Consider the following 22,350-nt stretch of genomic DNA (forward strand, 5'->3'; position numbering starts at 1 on the left):
CAGTACTTGTCTTCATGCATCCGTTGAAGAAACCTTTGTGGGACATGATACATGAGTTTGCTGGCTGAGTATGCTCTTGTCCATGCTATCTTGAGTCAAACAGACACAGCCAAGCTGAACACGGGAAGCCGAAAATTCCTGTCGAAGTTTTCATGTTGATCTTATACCATCCATGATTCTTATCATTACCCAGAGATATTCTGGTAGGGGATTATCGTAGAACAATCAACAATGTCATCATTCGATCTTCGAGAAAGAAAATTAAATATGAAGATCCAATCCATCTATTTATGGTTGATTCAAACTTTAAGGTAGGTGGCTTGGGTGGTCAATTTGTGGGTTAGTAGGATTGAAAATGGGCCCAAGGAATAGGTACACCCGCAGATCTACAGGTCGGTCTAACCCAATGAAGCTTAACTCTCGATTCTGAGGTCCCCACTCGAGTTTTGGCTCCGAAACATCTTTGAATCGAGAAGCAAGTGAGTTTCCATATATTATGGGCATGTGCGACTCATCGCCCAATGATATCTCATGATATATGATGATATTCATCAAGAGAGATGTAACGATTAACCATAGCTCGCTCTTTCCTCCCAAGAGTTTCGAAAAGATGAACAAGCACCCCGATTATGTCAAACGTTGACAGCTGTATGAGAGTGTTTGTGGTTAGGTATATAGGCCTTTCAAACAACCATGAGTATTTTCTATTCACTTCGATCTACCCGAATAGTGATTGATTCACTTATTCTCACTCCGCCTTGACACCCTTTTCCTTCTTTGTTCCTTTTCTTTTCTTGCCTGTCCTATTCACAATCTTGAGATATCTCCCTCAATTGATGAAATCTAGAGAATCCACATTGGCCTAAAGTCACAAGAAGAAATATTTACAAGCAGTTCAAAGAATGATTCTCGAATATAAGGAGAAAGCTCTCCTAACCCCACGATCGTATCCAGGATCACAACGGACAAGATTTCAAAAAAGATTCATACCCATTACAGTTGTACTCTTGATATGTGTCTGCATCTTTTCCACGGCCAACCGCTTCTCACTGAACAGTCGATATGGATTCTTCTCTTTTCATCCTTCGATAGATCTACCACTACCTCATACTGGTCGATATAGCATACAAGCAACCACATTTTCAAGAGAATCCAGACCTGCCAAAGCAGTACGATTAACGAAGCAAAAGAAAGTGAGAGAGGAATTTCTACATGCATGGAACGGATATAAAAAGAATGCATGGATGCATGATGAGGTGATGCCACTTTCAGGTGGTCAAAAAGATACATTTGTGGGTTGGGCTGCGACATTGGTGGATTCCCTGGATACACTTTATATTATGGGACTAAAGGAGGAATTTGAAGAAGCCTTGGAATCTCTTAAGAACATCGACTTTTCTAAACCCAATGCCGAACGTGTACCTGTTTTCGAAACTACCATTCGGTATCTCGGTGGGTTGCTGGGGGCTTGGGATATCAGTGGTCATCAATATCCTATTTGCTTGAGAAAGCAAAACAGCTTGGGGACTTATTATTCAGGGCATTTAATACTGAGAGTGGTATCCCTACTCCATATTATTGGTGGGAAAAGGACCTTCCCAAAGGAGACAAGATAGCCGGCGAAAATGGTGTTCTAGTCGCCCAAATCGCAAGTCTCTCACTCGAATTCATTCGTTTGAGTCAAGTCACTGGTGATCAAAAATACGCAAATGCAATACAGAAAATTACGGATCAACTGGAAGCTACTCAGAATACTACGACACTGCCAGGAATGTGGCCATCCCAAGCAAACTGCGTGGGATCTGAGTTGTCATTTGGGAGTCGTTCTTTTACTTTGGGAGCTTTTGCCGGTACGTCAATCGATGTTTCTCATATCACATTCCTTCGCTAACGTATACAATCAAAGATTCTGCTTTTGAATATCTTCCAAAGACTCATTTACTTCTTCCAAAATCCTCCTCTGCTGATCAATACCTGAAAATGTATCGTACTGCATTATCAACCATAAGCAAGCACCTAGTCTTTCGTCCCAATCTCCCAGGCGATCCCGATATTCTTTTCACGGGCACAGTGAATATTAATTCGGGCAAACCACTCCTAACCGCTCAGATCCAACATCTTGGTTGTTTCACAGGAGGTATGATAGGTCTTGGCTCCCGGATATCCCAATCCCCATCAGAAATGGAAACCGCCATCAAACTCACCAAAGGTTGCGTTTGGGCATACGAACACACACCTTCGGGAATCATGCCCGAAATCTTCCACGTCAACCCTTGCACCAATACATCTTCCTGTACTTTCTCTGGCTCCAGTTCAGACACCGGATATATCCGCGTCGACGATCCATCCTACCAACTCCGCCCTGAAGCCATCGAATCCGTCTTCATCATGTACAGATTAACGGGTGATCGCGCCTGGCAAGAAACGGGCTGGAAAATGTTCAAAGCCATTGTGAAACATACGCATACACCTCTAGCAAATGCGAGAATCAAAAATGTGATGGAGCAAAAACCAGACAAGGAAGATTCGATGGAGAGTTTCTGGTTGGCAGAGACGTTGAAGTATTTCTACTTGTTGTTTAGTGAACCAGAAGTAGTGAGTTTGGATGAGTGGGTGTTGAATACCGAGGCGCATCCGTTGAGACAGGCGGGTGGGAATACATAGCATTCGATGTATGAAAGGGTTTGAGCATGGAGAATTAGAAAAACGTGATAGATTTATGTAGCGATACGAATGATGTAATAATAGGAGATTTAATAGTTGATTGTGATATTCGATATTTGACATCGTGCTCGTGGGGATAACTCTGATGATGCTATTGCTCTAGTTCTTCTCACTTGCAACTAACGACTTCCTACCTATTACTAGAATCTTATACAGGAGCTAAACTGTAGGAGATGAATAAATAAATAAGAATACATAAGTCTAGGTGAAACCTACCAAGTCCCTGATTAATAGTATTACAAAAGAAGATAAACATTCGCGAATTCTATTCTATACTCTATATCCTATATTCTATATCCTATATTCTATATCCTATATTCTATATCCTATATTCTATATCCTATATTCTATATCCTATATTCTATTCTAGTTCAATAAATACAAACATCCTCTAATCTTCTCTAAACCACAAAGTCTTCTTAAAGATATCACAGTTAAATTTCAACCCTATCTAAGTAATTTTATCTAGGTAAGAAAAACATTGAGTGCTGAAACGGGTGTAATGTAATATAATAAAGTAAACACAGATAGATGAGTCTATAGATAATATAATCTTATCTCCTCTCCTCTGCTTTCCTCTTTTCCTTTCCCTTTCCCTCCATCGAGATTCAAGAACGAAGTCATCATCGGTAAAAATTAGCGAGGAGATACCTAGGTAGCTAAGTACCTATGTAGCCAGGTAGATACCTAGGTAGCTGTTGTTTTTTGATCTTATAGTATCTAAGTAGGTAACGTACGTTTCGTGTTTTTATATGTTCTTATTATGAGTGGGTGAGTGAGTGAGTAAATAAATAAGTAAGTAAGTAAATAAGTAAATAAATGAATGAGCGAGTGAGCGAGTGATCTAACCATACAAAATCACATAAACAACAAGCAAATAGTCATTCAAGAATCAAGAATTAAATCCCTGTATAATCCGCTATAGAGTACCTGGTATCTATGGTACAGTACAGTACCAATTATCATAATTCGGACAAGTTCATCCATCCATCCATCCATTCTATCTACAAATTCCTCGTACCCTTCCCGAAAACGCTGAGCACACAGAGCACAGAGCACATCGTCCAAAATTTGATTTGCGTGTAATGATTCATATGCATGCCTCCCCTTTAATTCCGCTAAACATACGTTTTTATAACTGTATGTATGTATTCCCCAAACTCCGTTTGCGCTAAGAATTGCTTGGTGCAATTCTGACGAGACCAAAAAAAAAGCTTGAAAAAAAAAACTCCATGTGATGCTGCCATAACCTCCATTTCATGCAAAATGCTCGCCACCCATTTCTCTTTTATTATCTTAATCCACAAAAAAACCAAAAAAACGCCGGTGCTGATGAACTCTTTCTACGTTCTTTCTTCCCCCCTTCCGTCCTTCCTCTAACCTATGGCTTTTGATAAGCCTCCGCTGGTAAATTTGCCTTGTTGGCTTGGAAAGCAATGTAGGCCTGTTCTAAATTCCATCCTGTCTCTGCTAAGCACATGGCCGAATATTGTAAATTCATGCCTGTCTCAGCGGAAAGTTTCTCGGCGCATATCTTTTGTTGTTGCTCGGGCGTGAGTGAAGCATCGACAATAGGAACCTGAGGAACATTTGGAAGCACTGGAACCGGCTGAGGTCCTTGAACTGCAGTCGTCTGAGCCAAAGGACTCCAAGCCCTAAGCGCAAGCATATCGCTAAGAACCCTAATAGGGGGTCCATTAGGCCCTCCAGGTCCGAGTATGAAGTACCGCGAAAAGCTACGGAGAGCTTTGCCTTCAAAATTAGGAATATTCTCCTCGAATTCACCGTGTACGTCGATGAGAAGACCGTCAACCCCAGCGGCACTCTGCCCAGAAGGATCAGGAAGACCTGGAAGGGGCTGACATTCGACAAGATATAATTCGGGTCGGGTGGCGATCTCGGGGTGAATTGTTTTAGGTAAGTCATTCCAGATGGCTTGAATTTCTTGAGACCCAGTAGACTTTCGAGATAATCTAGTAGACAAATGTGTATATTTGACAAGATTTCGATTGAATTTGTTGTATGCTGCCCACGGTGGAACAGGCAATGAATGGTTGCGATCTCGAACTGCTGACATGTTGACAGATAGTGAGAAAGAAGACTCGACATCGTAGAAGTTAGTGAGTAAAGCATTGCGATCATTATCGTATGCTCCGAAAAATTGTCTTATAAAGTTTTCCCCAACTTGTGCGACATCTCGGAAAGATGGGCTAGCGATTGGGAATGGTGATTTAATAGCCTCAAGATCTGCGTGGACTTGAGCAACACTTCTGACCTGGACACCACTCAATTGTTGAAGTTCCGGAAACCAGCGTACAATGTCGGTTGCGTAATCTGGAACGAGGGTTTCGATAGGGTTGCCTGATAAAACTAGGTTCTCAAGGTGACGGAATTTCCAGCGCCATAATTTCAGGGATTCCAGATCGGTGAATTGATTTCTGGAAAGATCCAGGTTCTTTAAGTCTGGAAATGTTGAAGCCAAGGAGGTCACGTTTGAAAGATCGGCCAATGAGTTGTCGGTCAAAGTGACACTGACTATGGCATCCTTCTTAGCTTGTGGAGTGGTGAACAATTTGTCGCAGATGACCATCAAAACTGGGAAAAGCTTTGAGACAAGAGTATTATCTTCGAACATTCCCATCTGCTTCAACTGCTCGTCTTGTCCCAAAGCTGAGAGATTTAAAAGCTTGAGGTTGGGATCGTATCGAGCTGCAAGAACTCTCTGGATCTTCTCTCGAGTTAACCGAGCCTCCTCAGACTCCGCCTTCTCCGACGTCTTCGATGGCTCGCTATCTTGTACGCCAATTGTTGATCCAGCAAATGCCAAACCATCCAGCTTCATAATAGAGGCTGCGTCTTCCGGGGCAACTGAGATAACAACGATGTCACCTTTCTTGTGTGACTATTCGAGGGTTAGCAAGGTATAGATAACCTTGAAGTCGACCGGGATCATGAGGTGGTAAAGCGAACGTGTCAAATCTCGACTCGTTGTAGTGAACTTGACATGACAAGAGCGAAAAATTACGGCGACAGCGCAGTGGAACTCGTGATCCCAAAATCATGGCGATAAAAACGTACCTTTTTAACTCTTATACTTCTCTTCGATTTGGAGTCCAATGCTGTGGCCTTGCGTTCGAGGAATGATACTAGGGACGAAAGGCCTTGGTCACTATTTGAAGCTGCTTTACTCCCCTTCAATCCTTTGATCCAGAGAGTAACCAATACGTTGGCTTGTTGCGATTGCGATCCCATGCCTCGAAGGATGGCCTGCGGATTTCGTGTGACGTCAAGTCTTCCTCCACCACGGCCAGTATTTCTTGCACCTCCCCGTCCATGTCCGCGTGGTCCAGTTGGAACAGAACCTCCGATGGCACCCTTTCCCCCTTTGCGACCGTTTGCGCCTGTCGTGGTATCCATATCTAAGTCTCCATCTTTATCGACTCGAATAGGACCAGCTCGTCGCTTTGTGATACCACCACCACCCACGCGACCACCACCTCTTGTACTTGAAGATGAGTTTCGCGGACCTCTAGGAGGCGCTGATGTTCGGTTCATCATCTTGAAGTCGTTCTGATTATAAGAGTCGTATTTGAATTTGCAATGATGGTTAAATATTACAAGTCGCAAAGTGTGCAAGAAGATTGTTGCTGATTGTTATGACGTATCTTGAAGATGCGATTTTTCTCGAAAGAGTGGTGGATGTTTCGTAGAAGGGGTGAAGATTTATCGCAATCGATTTGATTCAGTAGAAACGACGGTGTAAAGGAATTTCGGTTCTAATGTTTTGAATGATTTTGGTTCAAGTTGATGGTGAGAGTGAAAGAAAGAAGGTTTGTTGGGATAAAGAGAAGAAGTTACTAGGAAGAAGAATAAGAAGTTCTTTAATACTGACGTAAGCAAGGCTGAAACGACAAATCATGATGATTTTGCTGCCCAGCCTTGATTTAAGGTTCTGCCTACTAGGTACCTGGGAAGGTAATACTGCAAGTGTACAGATGATTCATGAATGAGTCAATGTTGATACCAACCGTATTGGCCTTATTATTTACCAGGAAACAAGTTTCGTAATGGACAATCCTTATCAGGTAGGTATTCAACATTTGTTCAATCAAATATGCTTCATGATTTAACCCCTCTATTTAACACTCAGCCTCACCAAAAATTTCGTAAGGCTACTGCTGCCGAGGCTGCTATCTTTCACATGCGGCCGCTGATGTCATGCCTCAGGCAATAGCTATCTATCTCAATCCAGCAGGTACCCGTAGAACACATTAGGTGGTCATGAATCCGTTGTTTGAGAAGAGAAGAGTATCGTAACAGTATTACTAAATTCCCTTAAAAGCTGCCCAGTATTTTATACCGTATCTTTTGTCTTCTCAATCTTTCTATATCTGTGCATTTCACCCAGACACATCTCCCAGACAATTCTTGAATCGACCTTCCAAAGCTTTGAACCATAATCATGTCTGTGTTACGCGTAGTTTTCCCTGCATGAACATGGGTTAGATTTGAAAGTGCACACAAGAGGGGCGGGACTAAAACAACCCGACCGAGAGCAATCCATTCAATGGAAAGCTGTCCTCAATTGAAAATGCGACTGACTGACTGAAATTTGAAGGACTGAGAGTTTCCAAAATTAAAAATAACTTCTTCTTACTTACATATTAAAATCACATTTGATGCTTCTGCCGGAAGGCCCTTTTAAAAAAGAAGCTCTTATATGATCGACCCTTCATTCATTTTTGCATTCCTACATTCCAATTGAAAGTTATTCGAATCATCTACTTGATTTATGTAATTCTGAAAGATCCTCCAAACTCAATTTCCCACGCCGCAAGGCTACTCCGCCTACCACAACAATAATACAGCTTTTTACAACATCCAGCGAAAATGCCAGCAAAATCTAGGTTTACAAGGCTAGATGCCTTTACTAAAACGGTCGATGAAGCAAGAGTGCGCACAACTTCAGGAGGAATTGTAACGATAGCTTCATTGCTAATCGTCTTGTATCTGGCATTTGGAGAATGGGCGGATTACAGGAGGATAACAGTACATCCTGAGCTTGTAGTTGACAAGGGAAGAGGTGTGTTATACTCGAGATTTGTGAGATTCTACAAAATGTAAACTAATCAGTATTTCTCTTTGCAGGTGAAAAGATGGAAATTCATTTGAACATTACTTTTCCAAAAATTCCTTGCGAACTTCTCACGCTGGACGTAATGGATGTTTCCGGAGAACAGCAAGTTGGTGTTATGCATGGAGTTAAGAAGGTTCGATTGGGTCCTCAAGAAGAAGGTGGTAAGGTCATTGATATCAAGGCCTTGGATCTGTATGTATTTCTCCATCGTAACTCCCGATTCGTGACTGATATCATGTAGCCATAATGCCGAAGATGCAGCAACTCATCTTGATCCGAATTACTGCGGTGCATGTTACGGTGCTACCCCTCCTTCAAATGCGCAAAAGCCAGGCTGCTGTAATACATGTGATGAAGTACGAGAAGCATATGCGTCAGTTTCATGGGCTTTTGGCCGAGGAGAAAATGTCGAACAATGCGAGCGTGAACACTATGGCGAACGCTTGGATTCACAACGCAAAGAAGGATGTCGCATTGAAGGTGGTCTCCGAGTAAACAAGGTCATTGGAAATTTCCACATTGCCCCTGGACGCAGTTTTACCAACGGAAATATGCATGTTCACGACCTTAACAACTTCTTCGATACACCAGTTCCCGGCGGTCACGTATTCTCTCATCACATCCATTCTCTTAGATTTGGACCAGAACTTCCAGAAGAAGTTTTCAAGAAGTTGGGCTCGGATTCTATTATCCCATGGACCAACCATCACTTAAACCCTCTCGATAACACGGAACAAATTACCCATGAGGCTGCTTACAACTTCATGTACTTTGTAAAGGTTGTTTCAACTTCATACCTTCCTCTTGGCTGGGAAACCAACTACAATAGCAGACCACATGACGCAAGTGTGGATATTGGAACTTATGGACATTCCGAAGACGGAAGTATTGAAACTCATCAGTACTCTGTTACTAGCCATCGCCGAAGTCTCAATGGTGGTGATGATTCCGCTGAAGGCCATAAGGAAAAGTTACATGCACGTGGTGGAATTCCAGGTGTTTTCTTCTCATATGTAAGTTTCCCATAATATGTTAATCCACACAATTACTAATGATACCCAGGATATCTCACCCATGAAGGTCATCAATAAGGAAGAGCGAACCAAAACATTAGCAGGTTTCTTGACAGGTCTCTGTGCAATTGTCGGAGGTACATTAACTGTCGCGGCAGCAGTAGACCGTGGTGTATATGAAGGCGCAACTAGATTAAGAAAAATGCAATCAAAGAATCTGTAGTCGGGGGTATGTGACTATTCTTGCGTTCTTGGGAGCTGGGCATCGGGTATTGGAGTTTAGAGGGATGGGAGAGGGAATGTGTACATTGAATATAGGAAATCACTATCTTTTTACTTTTTTTTTGGAGGTAGCGAATATAAATATTCTTCTATCAATGTTTGTGAGATTTTGAGGAGGGATTGTGGATATATGTGAAGTTTTATTTATGCCTGGCTTGAAGTTTGAAGTTTGAAACGTAGGGAGGCACGGGATGGGACGGGGAAGAAACCCGGTTCTTGGGGTGGAGTTTGTGTATGGATGTGGATGTGTCGAGTGTGTGTGGATGTGTGTAGATGTGTGTGGATGTATCAGATATCAGATATCGGAAATGGGAGGGTAAGGGTAAGGGTTTGGTGTGACGATGTTGATGGGTTTCAGGATGGGATGGGGGGATGAGATGAGGTGGGATGGGATGGGATGAGGTTGGATGAAGTGGTTTCTGATTGGTGCGTATTTTACTGTTTCTGTGACGGGTGTGTGTGTGTGTGTCTCTATGTGTTTAATTCTCAATTTTTTAATTTACGATGATATTTCTCCCACCCTTCCCCCCTCCCCTTTTTTTTGGCGTGAAAAGGAGAGAGGAGGAGGAAAGGGGGGAAAAGGAGGGGAGGGGAGGGGAGGGGAGGGGAGTGGTTTGGTTTGGTATTCATGATATGGTGTATATGGTATATATGATATGATATGTGTGTTATGGTAGGTATATTTGCACGGGACAAGGATTATGGGATTGGTGTGAGATGATTGTGATTGGGTGGTTGGTTTGGGTGGATGGTTGGATGGATGGATGGATGGGCCCTGAATCTGGGGAGATGGATGGTTGATGGTTGGGTTGGGTTGATGGATGATGGGTTGGATGATGGGTTGGATGATGGGTTGGATGATGGGTTGATGGGTTGATAGATTATGTATGTATATATGTATAGCAAAACCTCTCTATAAGGATCCCTTTATAAGGATAACCTCTTTATAAGGATATATTTTTTCAATTCCAAAAATTTTCAGAGCTGAAAAAGACTTATATCCTTAAAACCCTTTTATTAGAATATTCTTATATTTTTTTTTATTCTAGAATTATATATATCTTTATTAGATTAATAAAATTATTAGGATTTGAACTATTATATTATATTATATGGAGAATCTAGTTACATTTTGTGAAAATAGAAAAAGTTCTGAAATTGTTACGAAATATGATTCGATTGGGATTAATCGGGGCTAATCGGAAGCTAATTACTATTAGATCGGGATTAGTTAAATACCTCTACATAAGGATATCTCTATATATCCTTAAAAAAGACTACAAAAATCAATATCCTTATAGAGAGGTTTTGCTGTATGTATGTATGTATATATGTATAGAGAAGGAAATTGATGGATGTAGTAATTGGATGATATGATTGTGATGCAGATTAATAAATGTATATATAGAAATTTGTAGAAATTGGGGAAGTGCGAGAAGGAGGATTAGATAAGAGGGTATGGGATTTGGAGTGAGATGGAATGAGATGAGATGGGATTGATAATGTTGATGAGAATGATTTGTGTGAGTGTGTGTGATATATTAATAGGAATGGGATTGGGGATGTTTTGATAGGATTGTTTTTTGATGTGTGTAGTATTGTATTTGAAGTTTTAGTTTGGGATGAATAGCCGACGAGTAGATAGATACGATATCGTATTTGAAGTTTGGGTAAAGAACTAGATGTGTGTTTATATGGATATCCGTTTTGAAGTCGACGATCGTATTTGAAGATTTGGGATGAAGTGTAGAATTACCCAGGTAGTAAATATCGTTTAGAGCTCGAGTAAAGAATTAGACCTGCGTCTACATGGATATCCGATTTGAAGTCTCTAATCGTATTGGAAGTCTAGATAGACATCGTATCGTATCGTATCTGAAGCTCTAGTGAAGAATCAGATGGGTGTCTAATGGATGCGATGAGTAACCTTACACCAAAGTGATGAAATCAGAAAACTCTGGTATGAATACGAGATATGTATCGTGATGGAGAAAGTAACCGCAGCTCGCTAGATAAATACTCCGGTATACGATATATTATGTGTGTAGGTAGGTACCTACTCGTATGCAAACTGTACATCAACTCGGTTTAACCCCTATGCTATGGCGTTTTTCTTCCATTGTTCCTAGGTAGTGAGCATTAGTCAGGAACTTTATGAAATTCTCCTCCTCGTCTCCTCGTGAGTCTCCTCGTGAGTGTGTTGATTCTCCAGTCTTGACCCCCTTATTAATATCATTATTAATTCAGTTTCTTCAGATCTCTATAGCTATTCCCTCCCTAGTACTCATTATTTCATGTGGTAGCGGAGATGGCACTCAGAAGATACTAGATAGCTCCCTAGGTACATAGTCGTAGTTTCAACTCCACATGTTAGAAATTTAAGGTGATTTGATATTGAATTGAGTGGATGATTGGATCGTGGACCTAGGTTAGATGTGACGAATGGGAACGACGGAATGAGATGTCTGAAGGGGGGGAGAGTGATGATTTGTTTATTATTAGCATCATCTCCTTCTAGCTCACAGTTCACTAGGTTTGAAAGTAGCAGCGGGTAGATGAAGTGGATCGATTTAATATAAAGACCTAGATGGTACGGAGGAGTGGTCATTAGGGTTATATGTGAACTTTCGATCCCTGGCATCTCTTTCTTTTTTTTTGTCCTTCTCGTGACATTCTTTCATTTTTCCTTCTCGTCGTGACTGTGACTGTGATTATTTGATTATGATGACCATGCATCGACGCCAGTGAAAGCAGAGGAAAGGAGAGATTCCCGTTTGTTGCTATATGGGAAATTTCCCTTGGCTTGGCTTTCTAGTATCTATCTTGACCTGACCTGACCTTGCCTTGCCTTGCCTTGCATTTTATCCGTATTCCCTCCACCCTTCTTGAATCTTCTACCCTTCTACCTTTCACTCTTTATCATCACATCCATCCATCCATCCATCCATCCATACATACATCCATACATTCATATATTTTGTTCTTTTATGATCTGCCAAGCGTTGCTATGAATGGCCTGGCCAATACCTTCTTCTACTTCTTTTCATTCCATCTACTCTTCGAGCCATAGTCAGAACATATCTTTCCCTCACGGCGATTAATCATCGTTATACGAGAAAGATTCGTGTGATCATTGGACCTTTTTCTATTTTCTCGTTTCTTTTACTCGATGCTCTACTCGTACTGGTATTAACTTTGATTTTTATGTTGTTATTTACATCTTCCAAATATCATCAAAGTCTTCTTCATCAAGGGGCAACTCCACAATACAATATCCCTTAAAGGCCAACAAGCCATTTGGTCAATTCTTTCGTGCATATCGGGGATCACAACAGATTGAGGGGGGATAATAGGGAAAACCCAAAGGAAAAAAGAAAGAGAGGAAATTACCAACGGCAAGAGAATTCTACAGATGATGCCGGTTCGAAACTGCAGCGAGAAAGAATTATTACATACATTATTATCGTATCTATTCTAATCATTCTGCAACATCTTCTCTCGTTGTTGAATACTATCGCCAAAAGTTTATTAAGAAGAAAAAAAAGCCAACAAGATCCCATTTCATTCATTCAATCATTCAATCAATCCAACCTCCAATCTCTCCAATCTCAGATCTCAGATCTCAAATTTGCTCATTCGAAATACATTCATTTTAACTTGCGTTACATCCAAATCATAAACGCTAATTCACTCCTTCATTTTACTGGTACGATTCGATTCAATTCAATTCAATTCAATACAGTTCAATTCGGTTCACTTCAATACCTACATATTCAATACAATACCATTTGTCATTTCTAAGCTTTTTCTTAACGACTTCGCTCTTTCGACTTTCAACTTTCAACTTTCAACTTTCAACTTTCGACTTTCGACTTTCGACTCTCAAACTTTGGAACCTTTTGAACTTCCAAAACTTATTATACACGGCCCGTCACCATCTCCTTACATTAGGTATCGCATATATTCGAATCCACATCTACCAGCTCCAGACCCAACATTTTACGAGAACTTGGACTGCGCCTCCTCCTCATTCACTAACATCTCTCAAACGTTTGATGTTCCCTTGATCATATCTACTGCAGCCACAACGTCTTCTCTACTGTGAATCAACAATACAAGACCAACAAAGGATCGCGCATTGATTACAAAATATAACACAAGACTTCTGGAAATTATCTACAAACTCATGGGAAGGATAGAACAATTTGGACAGAGGAAGTCATCCACCAACCGGCGATATGGCCAACAGACCCAATTTCATTGACCTCCGGTCACAATCGTATGGGGCAATGGGTGGTAGCAGTAATGGTTTACCATCCCCATCACTGCGCTCATTACCTTCTCCCCGTTTACACGTAGCTGGAGATATTCCGCCCGAACTTTCACCTTTGGATGCGTTCGCGGCGCAAAGTCGACTCTTGGCCAGACAGTTGAATGAAAGTACAAATGGAGGAAAGCGCATAAGTCGTCTGCCACCACTTACAATCGCGAACTCTCTCGGCCAATCTCGCCTCGGAAGTTTACGATCTGCCTCTGCCGAAAGACTGGCAGATTCCCCACTGGCCCAATTGTCTCCTACAGAATCTCCTGCTTCTGCTGGCCCGGGACAACAGTTGACAGAGGTCGAGGCACCTATATTCAGACCAATTTCGGTGCATCCTGAGGTGGGAAAGATTCCAGATACTCCAGCATTCGATGTAATTCCCGAGAAGGAAGATGGATTTCGAGGCAGAAGACCACCCCCAAGTCCGACTCCGAGGGAACCACAGAGCATGTTTGGAGCTAGAAGGGATCTTTCGCCAGCGCCCATAGATCAAGATCCTCGTCAACTTCAACACAGACCTGGAAGGTCACCATCTGATGCCCCGTATCGGGGACGTTTGTCTCCACAGCCATCTCGTTCGCCTTCAGCTCCACATCAGGGGCGTAACAATCTTAGACCAGAGCGTTCTCCTTCTGCTCCTCATAATGGACCTGGAAGATCACCTAGACCGGGTCGTTCGCCATCTGGCCCTCACAATGATCGAGCACTTAGGCCCGAACGTTCGCCATCCGCTCCTCAACAACGTATGGGTAGGCCAGGTCGATCTCCTTCAGACGGTCCATATAGAGGGCCACGTTCGCCCAGACCTGGCCGATCTCCTTCCGATGCCCCATCTCGACCTAGCCAGGAATCGATGCGCCAGCGAGCACTTAGGGGACCCGATGGCTCTTTAGCTGTAGGTGGTTATGGCCCAAGAGCTTTGGCACCACCACGAGCACCATTCGCGCAAAGAGCTCCTAGTTCCAGATCTATGTCAATGGAGAGCTCAGATGATGACCACTCACTATCACACGATTCTCCTCAACGCAAACTTTCTTCAACAAGTGCCATGTCAAGCACACCAAACTCTCCATCTTTCAACTCCTCAGTACCACGATCTCCATCGGTGAGCTCCGACTATTCTGTAGACCACACACATCTACCCAGACCTGCATTCAACTTCTCTCGGCCAATTAGTAGATCTAGTAATCACCCAATGGAAGATAAACCAACAATACCTTCCCGACAGGCATCTTCTGACAGCCAGCCTTCATTTATTCTCACGGATGATACTGCTCATACCCCTGTGAGTATGCATAGTGAGGGATTCCCGGATCACAACCTTATTATGGATGGAGCTGCACCATCTTATGTATACTCGACGTTTAATCTACCTAGAGGCAAGATTTTACAAAGAAATTCGGCAATTTTTCAAGAAGGTCAACCGCAAGCTCAATTTGTCTTTGAGCAACAACCCCCTGCCTTCCTGGGCAGTAATCAAACGATTGAAGGAGGACCTCCGCCATCACCTCCATCTCGACCATCAACTTCTTCCAGACCAGATATCTCACATTTACGTCCTTCCCTAGAGCAGGGCTCGGAACCCACAACATTGGCCGAAAGAGGACGAAGCTTAACAGACCCTAGTCATCTTCCATCACCTTTCGACGCACCCCCCACCTTACATAAAGATGGAACGCAAAAGGACAACCGCGCACCATCAATTGCCTCTTCAAATACTACAATAAAAGCTCGATCGCAACATTCACTAGCTCCATCGGCTGAAATGTCTGGAGAAGAACATGTTGCGAAAGCTATCGAGTATCATGAAGCTGGTTCTCTAACCAAATCTACCTATCATCTACGTCTTGCAGCCAGGCAAAATCATCCTACGGGTATGCTTCTCTACGCACTCGCTTGTAGACATGGTTGGGGTATGCGACCTAATCAGAGAGAAGGTGTAGCTTGGTTGAGAAAAGCTGCGGATTCGGCTAGCCTTGAGGTTGCCGATGATGAGGATACGGCAAAGGATGGAAAAGCTGTCGATGTTTTGGAAAGGAAAACTAGAAAGGCCCAATTTGCGCTTAGTATTTATGAATTGGGAGTCAGTCATATGAATGGTTGGGGTATTGAACAGGACAAAGTCCTTGCATTGAGATGCTTTGAGATTGCTGGATGTGAGTTTTATCCTATTTTTGAGTTGGTGCAAATGAAAATTGAGAAAAGGTACTAATATTTTGAATAGCTTGGGGTGATGGCGATGCTTTAGCTGAAGCGGGATTTTGTTACGCGCAGGGAGTTGGGTGTAAAAAGGACCTTAAGAAGAGTGCCAAGTTTTATCGGGCAGCGGAAAGTAAGGGGATTAGTATGATTGGGAATAGTTGGTATGTTTTCTTCTCTTTCACATCTAGGATGCGATATCTGCGGGTGCAAGCGCAAAGATATTGGAGTCAAAGTGGATCAAATATTGAATATATCTAACGCAAAGCAGGATCTACAAATCTAAATACAATGATGATGGAAAAGACGATGTCAGTGGTTCGCCGAATGGGAAAAAGGGTGGAAAGGAAGGTCATAAAAGACATCTTTTCGGTAGTACTAAGTGAGATTCGCGGAAAGATATAAGTGCTAGTGGAGCTTAGTGTGGATACTGTTGATATTTAGGGAAAGGCTTCCATGGAGGCAAGATAAATATTTGAGGGGTTTTCTTTGAGTTCTTTTTTTCTTCTTCTTCTTCTTCTTCTTCTTCTTCTTCTTCTTCGTCATCTTCTTCGTCATCTTCTTTTAAGCATTTCTTGTGTCTGTTTTTTTTATTTCTGCTTCTTCACGGCGAAGAAAAGTGAAAATACCTAGGGAAAAGGGGATTGTTGGTACATTAATGATTCTGCTTTACTCGTTCGTGTTTCTTTTCATGTAAGGCGTTCGTTCACATACCATTTCTAGTAGTCTGATTCATCATATGGGCGGGCTGGGCGTTTAGGTTAGGTTTTGGATTCCTTTTAATGGATGGGTGGATGGATGGATGGATGGTTTGAAAGGAGGAAAATTTGAAAATAGGAGGGGTCTGGAGGGGACTGGAGGGATTGCTGGATAGAGTGGTTGGGATGGGGGAAATGGGGGTTGGATGTGTTGTGTTGTGTTGTGTTGTTTGTGTAGTTTAGTACAGATGTATGGATCTTGTATGTGTACTGTGTACTGTGTATTGTTTATATAAAGTATGTATGTATGTATGTACTTAACGTTAGCGTGGGGACTGTGAAGTAGAGAAGTGTGGTGTAGTGTGGTGTGGTGTGGTGTACTGTGGTGTAGTGTGGTGTACTGTGGTGTACTGTGGTGTACTGTGGTGTACTGTGGTGTGGTGTAGCGAAGTGTAGTGAAGTGTAGCGAAGTGGAAAGGAGAATGAACAGGGAGGAATAGAGATATCAAATGATTCTTCTTTTTTCTTTTTTTCTAAAAAGTAAAATGGAGATTGAGATTGAGATTCAGATTGAGATGACTAGTTTAAGATCGCTTGTGAGGTTTGTGAAGTTTGCGGAGGTTTGAGGTTTGCGGAGGTTTGAGGAGGCGGATTTGTGAGTTGCGGTTGTTGGTTGTGGTTGTGGGAGGCGGGATGTGAGAGGGGAGATGTGAGAGGGAGGAATAGAATAGAATAGAGTAGAGTAGAATAGTCATCATGATCAAAGAGTAGGTACCTAGGTGAATAGGTAGGTAGGTATAAAGCTTGCGAAACTAAGTAGTAATCTAGTAATTTAAATAAGGAAGGGTATATATACTACAAGACAAGCAACCATTCACACAATATCCTTTTCAAAATCGACCAGCTTCAATTTCCGCGCATCCTTGAAATGATACTGCGCCACTTTACTCCTGACCAGGAATCTCGCCGCCGCACTATCTCTCTCGAGCGTGACATATCCACCCGAGCCACTCTCATCGGCTTCCAATAATCCGTTCAACAGCTGTTCGGCCAATTCGCGCATTTCTGCTGCGGCGGCACGTGTTTCGTCCCATTCTTCTTCTTCTTCTTCCTCGTCGTCGTCTGGGTCGAGAGATGGTTTGGGACCCCAGATTTCGTCGATGCGACGCTGGCGCTTGTCCATGTTTGGGTTTTCCTTTGGCTTTTTGGGTTTTCCCTGCGTGCTGAAACCGGCGATGAGGGTTTGTGGAGTGATGGAGAGCATTTCGCCTACGATGGGGCCGCCGAGTTCTTCGGCGGCGAGCATGGATGCGAGATGTGTATCGATGAAGGAATTGAATGCGCGGATTAGATTGCCCGTTTCGGTGTCGTAGTGTGTTTTGCCTCTTTGGAAGGAGGATTGCAGCTCAGAAAATATTTGGGAGGGGGATTTTTGAGTTTGTTGCGCGAGTTGCGTTGTGAGGGCGGAAATGCGCGATTGGAGCGCGGATTGGATGGAGAGGGCATCTTGGTGGTCGGATTTTTCTTTTTGGAGGAGGGTGGTGATGGTGGAGAGGTCATGTGAGCTGGTGGTGATGCATTCTTGGGTTTCTTGGATGCAGGATGTGGTGGTGCGGTGGGCGAGGAGGGCGGGGAGGACGGATTTGGGGGGTGGGAGGTAGGGGGGTGTGGCGGAGAGGGTATCGTATGCGTGTTTCAGAGCGCGGAGTTGGTGGAGGTGGATTTTGGGGTCTGGTGATGGTCCGGAAGATATGGGGGTTGAGGTTTTTGCTCGGAGCTAGGGTGGATTGTTAGCTTAAGATTTTTAAAAATCGATATGGTATTGAGTGGAAATTCACCTTTGCAAGTGCGGCTTCTTGCTCCTTGACTCGATCTTGAAGATCTTGGAGGGTTTGGTCGAGACGCGTTGTATATGCGGCGGAGATTCGAGGGTCTTGATCGATATCCATGGTCAATGGAGTGGGTAAGGGGTTACAAGTTTGATTTTTGATAAGTTATTGAAAATGTCTTGATTGATCCTCTCAATTATCTCATTCAATTCTCGATCGACAGCAACTTGAGACAAGGAGCAGAGGTTGAAATGTAGCGTGTTTCGATTTGACAGCCAAAAACACGTGCAATGCTTTGATTTTATATGTGCACGGATATATTAAGTAGTTTCTATTTTGAAGAAAAGGAGCGGGCCGAAAAGGATTATTGAATGATATTATGTCAAAGATGCGGGAAGGGAAGGGTTGTTTGGTTGATAGATGATCAATATGACTCCAGCTTATTAATATCAAATGGTATTGTTTCTTGTAATTCAATGAATGAGGTGAAGTTATCATCACTCCCGCGTCACTCTGAAATTTGCTATGTATGCCCAGGTGAAGTATGAAGTTGATGTAAAGTTGATATAAACCTGATAACCTTGAATCCCAGGCACAAATACATATCTTTTATGCAAGCATTAATCCAAACCTCCGCAGCAAAAGAGCAAAAGGCCTCAGACCAAACCGACAGCATAACTTTTTTGACGCTAGTGGAGCTTCCCTCGCATCTCAGATCTACCGCCCCAGTACCGCGTAAGGTTCTTTCTTGTTTGCTACTTTCTTTTGAAGTATCTACCTAGGTATTCTATCTAGCACATCTCTTTAAATCATCATCTTCTCCTTCCTCTTCTCTCTTCTTCATTGAAATATCATCCTCTTCATCATCTTCATCATCGGAACGACTTCTTCAATTAAGTCGCTCAATCTATCTACGTAAACCACGATCCTCGGGAAATAAAGATCTACGCGATTTTCAACCTCTCCGAATTTCACCTCCATCTACCCTTTGTTGCTTCTCCATCTCCATCTCCATTTCCATCTCCTGCAACTTTCGATCCAACACGCAGCAAGCTAAACAATCATCGGAATTGAAAACTGGGAACGCAAACCAGTACTTTTTTAGAAAAGCATCAAGACAACGATAACTTGGAATCGTTGGTGGAAAAGCTTAAGGTTTGAGGATAGGTCCCTAATACTGCTTTTTTCTTCCCCAAAAATAAGAGGATTCTTCAAAATCAGTTATCTTCACCTCCAAAACCCTCACATCCATCACAATCACAGAAATTATTCGCCCTCCTTCCAACTTCCAAGAAAATCCCTTTCCAGAGTTTGCAGGTCTATTACAAGTTGTTGTTTTACACCACATCTGCTTCCTCCCCTATCGACATATCTTCTCTTATTCGCAGTCCCCGTCAAAGCACACGCTCCATTCCCTGCTTCCTCCGACCCCAACACCAGCACGTTTTCCTTCGAAGACTCTTCTGGTGTACATAAAAAGCGATCAATCCAAATAGTCATTTGACTTATCTTCCAATCCCGTTCCGATCACTATTCAACTTAAAGTGAAGCAAATACAAAAGAAGAGATTAACCAAATAGCAATCGAAAATGTCGGCCTCGCCTACAACAGCTCCCACTCAATCTACAAAACGTCCTCTTGAGGATCCATCATCCCCTTCTGCACCAAGCGATCAACCAGATGCCAAGCGTCCTGCTTTAGATAAGATTGTAAAGGGTGAAGATGATTCAGAAAAGAAACCATCGGTTATCGAAACCGAGCTCCCAGTCCTCACCAATCCAAATGGAGATGCGAAACCTGATGAAGCCAATGGAGTAAAAGAAGAAGTGAAGGATGCGCAAGAAGATACCGAGGTCGTTGATGCTCCTACTACTGAAGCAACACAACCAATTCAAACAACGGTTCCTACTAAAACCGAAGGCACTTCCTCTGGAAATGCTCTCCCACACGACGAAAGTGGATGGATACATGTTCGATCCGTTATTACAAGTGCCGAAGCTGCTACCGTCATTGGCAAGGGAGGAGAAAATGTCTCCTTGGTCCGAAAGCTTTCTGGTGCAAAATGTACAGTCAGTGATTATCAAAAGGGTGCAGTGGAAAGAATCTTGACTGTCAGTGGTGTTGTTGATGCAGTAGCCAAGGTATGTTTGCTCGTTTCGATATTTGAAGAAACATAATTAATTTTTTGTAGGCATTTGGTTTGATAATTCGAACATTGAACAACGAACCTCTCGAAGCTCCTTCGGACTCTACCTCGAAGACATACCCTCTTCGCCTTCTTATTCCACATATCTTGATTGGTTCTATAATTGGTAAAGGTGGTGTTCGGATCAAAGAGATCCAAGAAGCTTCAGGGGCTCGTTTGAATGCTTCCGATTCGTACCTTCCACTCTCAACTGAGAGGTCACTTGTTGTTCTTGGTGTTGCAGATGCCGTTCATATTGCAACCTATTATATTGGAAGCACATTGTTTGAACAATTGACAGAGAGATTCGGTGGTCCCGCTGCATCTGCTTATGCATCAAGAAGTGGTGGACCTGCAGGTGTGGTCCCAGGTGGTATGCAGGTTGTTCCATATGTTCCACAACCAGCTGGTGGAAACTATGGTCACCCTGACAACCATCGTCGTTCTGACCGTGGATCTCACCATACTCCTGGAAACAGCTATGCCCAACCATACGGTCAAGGACAGGCACCTCAGCAACAGCCAGCTGCTGCTGCACATTACGGTGGACACGCTTCACCAGCCGTTGGCGGTTATGGTGGAGTGGGCCCACAACAACCACAACAAGCTGGCCACGCTGTTCCTCAACCACATGGTGCTACTGGCCCACAAGGTCAACCTATGCCAGGTGCTATCCCTGGTCAACCCTTAACACAACAAATCTTCATTCCAAATGATATGGTTGGAGCTATAATTGGCAAAGGCGGTGCCAAGATTAATGAAATCAGACAATTCAGTGGTAGTGTCCTTAAGATCAATGAGCCGCAAGATAATTCAAATGAGGAGAACTGGTTACAATTACAGGAACGGCAGAGTGTAATCAAATGGCCTTGTAAGTTTCCTCTTCTTTTTAATTACACTTTTTTATGTTACTAATATATGAATAGATTACATGCTCTACTCAAGGCTAGAGAGTGAACGTCACAGAGCTTCAAGCTAAATTTAAGTTGATATATGAAAAGGGTTAGATATGGGCAAGGAAAAGGAATTCCTTTGGCAATATGTGCTATTAACAATCAGAAATGAATCTTTTTATGGATGTTAATGGCCTGGTTGGCGGAATGGTGGCTTGCTTGCTTTTTCATGGCGTATATTTCCCTTGGGAGTGAAAAGATCTCTCTAAGCAATTGATAAAAAAAAGTTAATGATGGGAGAATGAGATCCTGATTGATTGATGGGAATCTGACCCGCGATGGAAATCAAGTGCATGGAAACGAGAATGATGGGAAAGATGCTAATAGGGAAATTGGTATGCAAGGAAAATCATGATGCATGATGGATGATAGGCTAGGGTGATATGAATTGTGAAAAATTGCTATATTATGATGATCAGAGGTTCTCTTGATTGTGTTTGTGGGATTGGAGAAGCATTTGAAATTGAGGTGATCTGAGGTGAGGTCAGGTGAGATGGAATGATAGTGTATAGATGGGATGATTTGTGATTTTGTGATGTGTTCCATTCTACAAGTGTTTGCTGTGTTGTGTTGTGTTGTGTTTAGTGATCTTGTGTATATGATATTTTGCCATATGGGTTGGATCACTAATATCTATTGACTTGATGATTTGATAATAAGATGTTGATTTTGATCGTAGGAGCTGCGGTAAAAGCTCTAGGAGATATCTAGTGAGTGAGTGAGTTGGAAATCAAAGTGTACCTACGAGGTTTATGTGATCTGAGCTGCTGACATCTAAGTGCCGTGTTCGTGTTGGGTGGGGGTAACTAAGTACCTAGGTAGGTCGGTAAGGTAAGACTTCAGATATGTTTAGCTGCTGGCTTGTCACTATAGATATTTATCATCTATTGTCTATCATATAACTCCTGGTATAGATAGATATATTGAGCACAGAATTCTATTCTTATTTTCGATTTCCATTTCGGCTTCGGCTTCGGTTTTGATACTTGTTTGCACTTGGATAACC

At 42.6% G+C, this 22,350-nt stretch overlaps 7 protein-coding genes across 7 annotated transcripts; 4 read left to right on the forward strand and 3 right to left on the reverse strand.

The window, feature by feature from the left end:
• Nucleotides 1-902: 902 nt before the first annotated feature.
• Nucleotides 903-2,761, forward strand: EAF02_009279 (uncharacterized protein; the record flags this gene model as incomplete). Its single annotated transcript, XM_038905327.1, has 3 exons — nucleotides 903-1,482; nucleotides 1,512-1,850; nucleotides 1,907-2,761. The coding sequence occupies 3 exons, from the start codon at nucleotides 903-905 to the stop codon at nucleotides 2,662-2,664; spliced, it is 1,677 nt and encodes a 558-aa protein (XP_038754780.1). The 3' UTR covers nucleotides 2,665-2,761.
• A 1,344-nt stretch (nucleotides 2,762-4,105) lies between these two features.
• EAF02_009280 (uncharacterized protein) lies at nucleotides 4,106-6,282 on the reverse strand (the record flags this gene model as incomplete). The annotated part of the gene is made up of 2 exons (XM_038905328.1): nucleotides 4,106-5,626; nucleotides 5,803-6,282. The coding sequence occupies 2 exons, from the start codon at nucleotides 6,280-6,282 to the stop codon at nucleotides 4,106-4,108; spliced, it is 2,001 nt and encodes a 666-aa protein (XP_038754781.1).
• Nucleotides 6,283-7,614: 1,332 nt separating this feature from the next.
• Nucleotides 7,615-9,097, forward strand: EAF02_009281 (uncharacterized protein; the record flags this gene model as incomplete). The annotated part of the gene is made up of 4 exons (XM_038905329.1): nucleotides 7,615-7,807; nucleotides 7,873-8,053; nucleotides 8,103-8,874; nucleotides 8,924-9,097. The coding sequence occupies 4 exons, from the start codon at nucleotides 7,615-7,617 to the stop codon at nucleotides 9,095-9,097; spliced, it is 1,320 nt and encodes a 439-aa protein (XP_038754782.1).
• A 3,885-nt stretch (nucleotides 9,098-12,982) lies between these two features.
• Nucleotides 12,983-16,821, forward strand: EAF02_009282 (uncharacterized protein). Its single transcript, XM_038905330.1, has 3 exons — nucleotides 12,983-15,636; nucleotides 15,705-15,843; nucleotides 15,951-16,821. Exons 1-3 carry the CDS (start codon nucleotides 13,395-13,397, stop codon nucleotides 16,063-16,065), a joined length of 2,496 nt encoding a protein of 831 aa, XP_038754783.1. The 5' UTR covers nucleotides 12,983-13,394; the 3' UTR covers nucleotides 16,066-16,821.
• On the reverse strand, nucleotides 16,098-16,396 carry EAF02_009283 (uncharacterized protein; the record flags this gene model as incomplete). The annotated part of the gene is made up of 2 exons (XM_038905331.1): nucleotides 16,098-16,260; nucleotides 16,353-16,396. 2 exons carry the CDS (start codon nucleotides 16,394-16,396, stop codon nucleotides 16,098-16,100), a joined length of 207 nt encoding a protein of 68 aa, XP_038754784.1.
• Nucleotides 16,822-17,251: 430 nt separating the features above from the next.
• Nucleotides 17,252-18,706, reverse strand: EAF02_009284 (uncharacterized protein; the record flags this gene model as incomplete). Its single annotated transcript, XM_038905332.1, has 2 exons — nucleotides 18,216-18,706; nucleotides 17,252-18,154 (listed from the first exon to the last, which is right to left on the reverse strand). Exons 1-2 carry the CDS (start codon nucleotides 18,324-18,326, stop codon nucleotides 17,252-17,254), a joined length of 1,014 nt encoding a protein of 337 aa, XP_038754785.1. The 5' UTR covers nucleotides 18,327-18,706.
• A 1,089-nt stretch (nucleotides 18,707-19,795) lies between these two features.
• On the forward strand, nucleotides 19,796-21,370 carry EAF02_009285 (uncharacterized protein; the record flags this gene model as incomplete). The annotated part of the gene is made up of 3 exons (XM_038905333.1): nucleotides 19,796-20,347; nucleotides 20,398-21,262; nucleotides 21,318-21,370. The coding sequence occupies 3 exons, from the start codon at nucleotides 19,796-19,798 to the stop codon at nucleotides 21,368-21,370; spliced, it is 1,470 nt and encodes a 489-aa protein (XP_038754786.1).
• Nucleotides 21,371-22,350: the final 980 nt, after the last annotated feature.

This window comes from Botrytis sinoallii, assembly GCF_014898435.1.
Source record: "Botrytis sinoallii strain Bc 23 chromosome Unknown BSIN_019, whole genome shotgun sequence".
Lineage (NCBI taxonomy): Eukaryota > Fungi > Ascomycota > Leotiomycetes > Helotiales > Sclerotiniaceae > Botrytis > Botrytis sinoallii.